The sequence below is a fragment of the Symphalangus syndactylus genome, chromosome 1 (assembly GCF_028878055.3).
Source record: "Symphalangus syndactylus isolate Jambi chromosome 1, NHGRI_mSymSyn1-v2.1_pri, whole genome shotgun sequence".
NCBI classification, from domain to species: domain Eukaryota; kingdom Metazoa; phylum Chordata; class Mammalia; order Primates; family Hylobatidae; genus Symphalangus; species Symphalangus syndactylus.
The window spans coordinates 96546740-96554939 of record NC_072423.2 but is presented as its reverse complement, the minus strand read 5'-3'; the positions used below and the strand labels follow the sequence as shown (position 1 = coordinate 96554939).

Below are 8200 nucleotides of genomic sequence, written 5' to 3'. Positions count from 1 at the left end.
TCTCCCACCTCCGGGACCCCTCCCTTGGGTGGGCGGCAGTGAAACCCGCCGGAGCTTACACCTTCCTGCTCTTGACCATCCTGGAGAGGCCCCGCGCTGGCCCTTGGGTGGGTGGCTGCCCCACTCTGGGCCTGCTTCACTGGCAGCAGGACACAGGGCCAGGCCATGCTGCCTTGTTCTGCCCAGGGCCCCTCACCCAGCAGGCCCTGGGAGATACGCTGGGGCCAGAGGCCAGCTGTCAGCTCTACCTGCAGCTGCAGCCGGCGGTGTCACTGTGACCTTGCTCCAGGTCAGCACCATGGGCGTCATCAGGTCCTAGTGCCTGGAAGCTGGGACTCACGACCGTCCAGCTGCCTGCACTTTGGACAGGCCTGGGGCATTCCCACTGGAGGCCAGGGGCCCTTCAGCTCTGGTGATCCCTAAGCGCCACACTGCGAACATAGGCCTGAGGGGCTGCGGCAGGGGTGGACAAATGGAGCCCCAGAGCCTGGCCTGGAAACTGAGTCACAGCCAAGCTCAGCTGTGGTTCCTCAGAAAATTGGGGAACTTGTGGTTGGGCACCATAGGCCTGTTCTGACAGGGGCGGGGCCTGATAAAACCAGACAGCCCGAGTGGGGTCTCAGCAGAGAAGTGCCTGGGAGACCACGTTAAGGGAAAGAACCCAGCGGTGAGCTGGAAAGACTGACCCGCTTGGAATAGAAGTATTTCGTGCGCAGCTACAGGCTCCATGCCACGCTCTAACGGCGGTTACGTCTGGGAAAAGCCAAACCTGCGGTGATTCGGGAGTCCTACGCCTGCCTTGTTTTTGGAAAGAGCGCCTGTTTTCATCAGTGGCCAAGAGGAGCTGTGGGCCAGACCTGTGGACACTTCCCGGGCTCCAGGCTTCCCCTCGCCTCCTGCAGTTACTTCTCACCCCAGTGCCACAGGCTGTGGGGCCCAAGCAGGAGCCCGGCCACTTTGGCATTAGATAGCAATGCCTGGCCTAGGAAGGAGGCCCAGGTGTTAGACCTGAGAAAAGCTCCCTGGCAATGGGCTGGGAGAGGCTGGTTTTTTTTGCTGCAGGCCTTCTCAGAGCCTTGAATGTCTACCATGCAGTACCCGCCAGCAAGCAGACAGCAGCTGGAGCATTTCCCACACTCACTGGGCCAGGAAACTTGTTCTTTCGAAGTAGCTTTTTACAAAGCACTACTTTGTAAAAAGCACTTTTGGAAATGACGGGGGACGGGGGGGTCAAGGTCTCTGAACTGAGTTTTATTATGGGATGTGCACTGCATGGCCCTGAGCAAGCCCCTTCACCTCTTGGAGCTGGTTTCCTCACTGCAAATGAAGTGAAATCCTTCCACAGTACTTAGCACAAGTTCAAGGGGGCTGCTTTTGGCCATTATATGGGCAAGGGGCTTGTGTGTGGCCCTAGGGAAACCCCACGTCGCTGGGCCTGCAAAGCAGGAAGTGGTGAGCAGTGGCCGGGCCAGCAGCCTGGCGTGGGGAACATGGGGAGAAAAGAGGATGTGGCTGGAGGCAGGGCCAGCAGGGCCTGTGTCACCCTCGTGTGACTGTCACCCCAAGCAGGCTTCCTCCTACCCCTGGCAAGGACGCCCCGGCCTGAGTTTCTGCCACTTGCTGTTCTTCAGCCTGAGGTCTTGGGAGGCTCCAAGTCCTAAGGGTCTTAGAAGTGGATGGCTCTTGGGAGAGAGGAGGCCCAGGCCCCAGCCAGGACACCTGGGATAGTGGGAACGGCAGGTCTGTGGTGACCTCTGGCATCGCTGGGCCTTGGGGAAGACGCCGGTGACAGGGATGCTGCGTCCTGCAGCCCAGCCATGAGGGCCTGGTGGGGCCCTGGAGTCCACAGGAAGGCAGGGCTGGGGCAGCAGGACTCCAGAGCGCATAAAGACTAGGTGGCGACCTAGTCCAGTTGGAGGCACCACAGGCCTCAGGCAGGCCGGGGACGGCCCCACGCTGGACCACCACAGTCAACACAAGAGGCCGTGGGGTCGGAGCGGTTTTATTGGGCAGCAGGGGCTGCGGGCCGGTGGGGCATCACCGATACAGGTAGTCAGCCTGGATGTTGGCAGCGATCTCGGCCTCCCACTTGTCCCCATTGTTGAGCAGCTTCTCCTTGTTGTACAGCAGCTCCTCATGGGTCTCCGTGGAGAACTCAAAGTTGGGGCCCTGCAGGTTGAGGTGCAGGGATGGCGGTTAGGCCCTGCTGAGGAGCCTCAGCCCCCCTCCCACCCGGGTGCCTCACGTGCCTCGACGATGGCATCCACGGGGCAGGCCTCCTGGCAGAAGCCGCAGTAGATGCACTTGGTCATGTCGATGTCATAGCGGGTGGTCCGGCGGCTGCCATCAGCTCTTGGCTCAGCCTCGATGGTGATGGCCTGCGGGAGGGGCCACCAGACACTGCCACACTGCCCTGTCATATCCCAGCCCCCAGGGCCCCCGTCACTGCTCATCCCCACCCCTGGTGTTTTCCAGGAGCCCTCTCCCCTCAGAGGCCTCCTGGACTCCGTCTAAGAAGCCGCCCTGCACCTCTGGTGCCCGCGCCTGTCTCCTCAGCATGTGCCCTGCTGGTGTCCCTGCCTTGCTGGTTTTTTTTTTTTTTTTTTTTGAGATAGAGTCTCGCTCTGTCGCCAGGCTGGAGTGCAGCAGCACAATCTCGGCTCACTGCAAACTCGGCCTTCCCAGTTCAAGTGATTCTCCTGCCTCAGCCTCCTGAGTAGCTGGGACTACAGGTGTGCATCACCACGCCCAGCTAATTTTTGTCTTTTTAGTAGAGATGGAGTTCCACCATGTAGACCAGGACGGTCTCCATCTCTTGACCTCGTGATCCGCTTACCTTGGACTCCCAAAGTGCTGGGATTACAAGCGTGAGCCACCGCGCCCGGCCTGCCTTGCCTGTTTGTCAGCTGCTGGCGTCATCTGCCAAGAACCCCCTCTCACGAGGGGGCTGTTCACTGCTTTGTTCAGTGTAGCACCCGCTGCCCTAAGGGTCTCACCCTGCAGTGAGTGCTGGGTTACAGTCCCGCCTCGCCTCACCAAGCTTTCCAGATATTTTGAGTTTTACAAATTGAAGGTTTGGGGCAGCCCTGCAGAAAGCAAGCTCACTGATGTCATTTTACCAACCATGTGCTTGCTTCTTATCTCTGGGTTAGCACTTTTTAGGAATAAAGTTTTTGTTGTTGTTGCTGTTTTTTGAGACAGAGTCTCACCCTGTCACCCAGGCTGGAGTACAGTGGTACAGTTCATAGCTCACTGCAGCCTCAACCTCCCAGGCTCAAGCGATCCTCCCATCTCAACCTCCCAAGAAACTGGGACTACAGGGGCTAGTTTTTTGTATTTTTTGTTGTTGTTGTAGAGTCGGGGTTTTGCCATGTTGCCCAGGCTGGTCTCAAACTCCTGGGCTCAAGTAATCCACTCACCTCAACCTCCCAAAGCGCTCGGACTACAGGTGTGAGCCACTGTGCCTGGCCCCTAAAGTATTTTTAATTAAGGTATATACGTTGTGTTTTAGACACTTTGCAGCCTACAGTGTAAATCCTTTTTTTTTTTTTTTTTGAGACGAAGTCTCGCTCTGTGGCCCAGGATGGAGTATGGTAGTGCAATCATAGTTCACTGCAACCTCCGCCTCCCAGGTTCAAGCAATTCTCCTGCCTCAGCCTCTTTAGTAGCTGGGTACAGGGGTGCAACATCACGCCCGGCTAATTTTTGTATTTTTACTAGAGACGGGGCTTCACCATGTTGGCCAGGCTGGTCTTGAATTCCCGACTTTGTGATTTGCCCGCCTTGGCCTCCCAAAGTGCTGGGATTACAGGCGTGAGCCACTGCAACGGGCCCTAATTTTTTTTTTTTTTTGCGATCCTGGCTCACTGCAACCCCCGCCTCCTGGTTCAAGTGATTATCGTGCCTCAGCCTAGCAAGTAGCTGAGATTACAGACACCTGCCAACACGCCTGGCTAAGTTTTGTTATTTTTAGTAGAGACAGGGTTTCACTATGTTGGCCAGGCTGGTCTCGAACTCTTGACCTCAAGTGATCCACCCACCTCGGCTTCTCAAAGTGCTGGAATTACAGGCATGAGCCACTGTGCCCAGTCTAAATCTAACTTTTAAATGCACTGGAAAACCAAAACATCTGTGTGACTCAGTTTACCCCGATGGTCTGGAACTGAACCTGCAACATCGCCGAGAATGCCTACACTGTTGGTTGCAATCCTGTGCCTTAAATCTACTTCTCTCCATTTGATGGATAAGAAAAACAAGGTTCCGAGAGGTTGAGGGGCTCCCCAAAGCTACACAGCAAGTGGGGGCACAGCCCAAACTCAAGGGCACGTCCTAACTCTCAGTTCCTGGGTAGCCTGCTGGGGGAGGGGCTGGCTGGGAAACCTTCAAATGTGCTTGGCAAGGACTCTCACATGCCCCCATCCCAGAAACGTAGTGTCCACAACTCACAGTGGGACCTGTGGCTGGCAGGCTCATCCTTTAGTGCTTATAAAGATGGGGACAATAACCTCTACCTCCTCAAGTGGTTGTGGAGATTACAGGAGAGGTTGTGAGTCACACACGTGGCACAGCGCTGAGTCTGTCTGTGGACAGCACTCACTATCTGGAAGCCAAGGCTGTGACCACCGTGACTGCTGTTTGGGTACACTCCTATGCACTCTCAGTCCGTGGCTGGAGTAGACATCAGGGCCGCTGCTCATTGCCTAGAGGACCTGGGAGTGCTCCAGAGGACAAACTAGGATTTGGACAGGAGCCACCCGAGTCGCAGAACACTGGGAGGGGTTGCTGTGCACATAGAAAGTAGCGACGGCGGCTGCCAGGGCTCCTGCCAGGCACACACAGGGGTTTGACCAGAGCTCTGACCGAGTCATATTGTTCCTGTGCTGACAGGCCTGGCCCCCGCTGGTAAGCACGAGACCCACTAAGAGAACGGAAAGCCGGGCCTCAGGGGAGCAGCCACTGGGGAAGGGAAGCTGCAACAGGCACACAAGCAAGACCCTGGAAACAGTGGCTACATCCAGGGAGGCGTGGACGGCCTCAGGTGCCACCACATGGCTCAGAGGCCCAGGGATCACACCCCGGCCAGACCCCAAGGGGGAACCTCTGTGTGTCAGGCGCCTGCCCAGGGCTGGAAGCTTCACTCTGCCAACTCACTGACTCTGTGCTCTGGTAACAAGGCCTCATCATTTCCATTCACGAGGGAAGTGGCTCAGAGAGGGAAAGGGACTTCCCTGGGGACACACATCAAGCAGGGACTAGGGTTTGGGCCTAGGGCTGCCTGGCCTCCCTCTCCCAGTGGCAGGGGCTGGCATGGTGGCCGGTTGGGGCAGGGGCTCACCTGGGCGGGGCAGATGGCCTCGCAGAGCTTGCAGGCAATGCAACGCTCCTCCCCGGATGGGTACCGGCGTAGCGCATGCTCCCCACGGAAGCGAGGGCTCAGCGGGCCCTTCTCGAATGGGTAGTTGATGGTGGCCGGTTCCCGGAACAGGTAGCTCAGGGTCATGCCCAGGCCTGTGGGCAGCACGGGTGTCGTGGGCAGGGGCACCCTCCTCCCCCATGCATCTGTGCCCACCCGGCACCTGCCCTGTCCCCTCCTGCCCAGGACGCACCTCGGAAGAGCTCAGTCCACAGCAGGGTCCGGGCTGCCCGGTCAGTCACTGACTTCATGTCCATCTCGGGCTCCTGCAGGTTCACATACTCTGCAGAGAGGCGGGCAGGGAGGCCATGGCAAGAGGCCTCGCATACTGTCTCCCTGGAGCCTGGCCCTCACTTCCAGGTGCAACTGCTGGGCTACAAAGGGGCTGTACCCTCACCACACCTCTCCCCAGCCTCAGCAAGGACCCTGGAGGCCGCCTCTGGCCCGAGCCCGTCCTTGCCTACCTCTCCCTGTGCTTGGGCGGCCATTGGAGCCCAGACGCACTCCCCTGCCCAACAGCGCTTGAAAGAGGAATCAAGGGGGGTAGGTGGGGGTCTTGAGCCTTTACCTTCACCAGGGACTGGCAAGAGGCACAAGTACCCATGGCTCGCACCTGGCAACCCCCTCCCCATCACACCCAGGGAGCTCTGAGATCACACGTGCTAACCTCAGCAATGGTGGACCCTGCCCTTGTGAATCAGTCAGTCTCCATCATCATAATCATTTTAAGAGTGGAAACAGGCTCAGAGAAGAACGACCCTGACAAAGCCAGGACTGCAACCCAGGTCTCTTCCCCTACTCCAGCCGGACCAGTCAGGAACACCTGAGGCTAGAGGCCACCCAGGTACTCACTGTAGGTGGCTGCCACTGCACTGTTGTGGAGGCTCCGGCCACCAGGAGGTCCTGCAAAAAGAGGGGCGTGACCTCATGCCAGGAGACTGGGCTCCCCTACACCCAGCAAAGGCCTCCTTGGTCCTACCTGCATGTGCAGCCTGGGTCAGGGCCCGCCGCAGCAGAGGCGTGGTCAGGCAGCGCATCTGGGGGCATAAACAGGGATGGAGGGTGGGGTGTGCCCAAGAACCATCCTCTTCTGAGACTGGCACCGCAAGGATCCCAAGTCTCCACTGGAGACCCGTGTGTCACTTTGCCCTCTACTCACACCCCACTGCTGTCAGAGGCACAGATGGCTTTCCTGTTCCCAGCGCTTCCCAGCCTTCCATCTGATTCAGCTTGGCTGAGCTACAATTCAGTTTCTGTGGACCCCAAGTTCTGCCTCACCTAAGAAACCTTTTAAATCCCTCCTTCCTTTCTCCCTCCCAGAGATCCTGTTTCCCATCTTTCTGCTCCTCCCTTTATCCTCCCCAAATCTGACCAAAAACAACATTACCAGCCCCAGCCAGCATGCACTGAGAGGGAACTTTGTTAGCTCTCCTCCCCCAGGAACCATGCCCAGGGGATGGCAAGCGCTGCCATCCTATTCTTACAAGGACTCCACGAGGGAGGCACAAATAAGGCGCTGGGGCTCAGTTTGTTGAGTGACTCGCTAGGGCTGGGTGTGGTGGCTCATGCCTGTAATCCCAGCACTTTGGGAGACTGAGGAGGGTGGATCACCTGAGGTCAGGAGTTCGAGACCAGCCTGGCCAACATGGTGGAACCCCGTCCCTACCAAAAAATACAAAAATTAGCCAGGTGTGGTGGCGGGCGCTTATAATCCCAGCTACTCAGGAGGTTGAGGTAGGAGAATCGCTTGAACCCGGGAGGCAGAAGTTGCAGTGAGCCCAGACTGCTCCACTGCCCTCCAACCTGGGCGACAGAGTGAGACCTTGTCTCAAAAAAAAAAAAAAAAAAGAAAAAGAAAAAAAGTGACTTGTCGGAAGTCACACCATAAGGAGGTGGGCCGAGGATCGGAACCCAGCCCTGCCCTGCTGGAAACCCTTCAAGGCCTAACAGTCCTCGGTACCTCATTCCCTTCCCCAGCTTCAAGGCCCCCATGGAACTGTCCTCCAGCCTGCCGCGTGACCTTGGGCAGATGACGTGACCTGACCTCCGTCTTCTCACCTATGAAGCGGGTTGGGGGCGGGTGGTCTTGGGAATTAGGGGAGCCCGTACATGCCAAGGGCACCCCAGAGCCCAGAGCCCGGCACTTAGCCGGAGCTCATTAAGTGCTCATCCCACGACCTGTGACCCCCTAACAGGCCCACTCCTTTGGATCACTGACTGCAGTTCCAGGGACCCAACCCAGCACCTTCCCCACCTTCCCAGTGATCTCCGACCCTATCTAGGCCGGTGGCGCAGAGCGGACGGCGCATGCGCCCTGAGAGCCGGCTCCCCGCTGCACCTGAAGGACACGGAGGCCGCGGGTCCTGAGTGAGCCGAGGGGAAGCCCAGGCGCAGATTTGGCGGCGCCAACGGGGACACCACACTCGACCCCGACGCCATGCTGCCCAAGCCCGGGTTTTGCGGCCAAAACGTGAACACCCACCTTGAAGCGCCGCCGCTACTTGCCTTGCCAAGCAGGCCAGTCAATCGTGAGGCGGAGCCTACACTCTAGGACGCTGCCTTTGGGCCAGCGGGCTCCCCCTTTTCTGGATTGATGCTCCATGGTGTGGTCTGATTGGTCAGCAAGGCTGCTGAAAGAGGTAGGATTCAGAAATATCTTTCTTTTGATTGGCTAGGAGAGAGCGGCGCTTGAAGTTTGTAGGGGGCCGCCATGTTGGTTTGGGGAGGCCAATAAGTGAAGACTTCCGAGCCGCTGGAGGCGGGACATCCGGGGCGTGGTTTAGAAAG

General features: G+C 58.0%; 1 protein-coding gene across 5 annotated transcripts; it reads right to left on the bottom strand.

Moving 5' to 3' along the window:
• Positions 1–1986: 1986 nt before the first annotated feature.
• NDUFS8 (NADH:ubiquinone oxidoreductase core subunit S8) lies at positions 1987–8144 on the bottom strand. Of its 5 annotated transcripts, XM_063644611.1 has the most exons (8): positions 7752–7880; positions 7374–7471; positions 6393–6450; positions 6266–6316; positions 5607–5696; positions 5336–5508; positions 2250–2378; positions 1987–2169 (listed from the first exon to the last, which is right to left on the bottom strand). In XM_063644611.1, exons 3-8 carry the CDS (start codon positions 6448–6450, stop codon positions 2038–2040), a joined length of 633 nt encoding a protein of 210 aa, XP_063500681.1. In that variant the 5' UTR covers positions 7374–7471; positions 7752–7880; the 3' UTR covers positions 1987–2037. The 5 variants fall into 5 exon arrangements, with proteins under 5 accessions (XP_063500681.1, XP_055126437.2, XP_055126447.2 ...); XM_055270462.2 differs by lacking the exons at positions 7374–7471; positions 7752–7880 and adding an exon at positions 7896–8144; XM_055270472.2 differs by lacking the exon at positions 7374–7471 and having other exon boundaries at positions 7668–7906.
• Between the last annotated feature and the right edge of the window lie 56 nt (positions 8145–8200).

Excerpts from the sequence above, each read along its gene's own strand:
- NDUFS8 (XM_055270462.2), bottom strand. The coding sequence starts at position 6,450 with ATGCGCTGCCTGACCACGCCTCTGCTGCGGCGGGCCCTGACCCAGGCT. Across the intron at positions 6,317-6,392 it reads GACCCAGGCTGCACATGCAG|GACCTCCTGGTGGCCGGAGC; the intron begins GTAGGACCAAGG and ends CTCTTTTTGCAG. Across the intron at positions 5,509-5,606 it reads GTGGACTGAGCTCTTCCGAG|GCCTGGGCATGACCCTGAGC; the intron begins GTGCGTCCTGGG and ends TGCTGCCCACAG.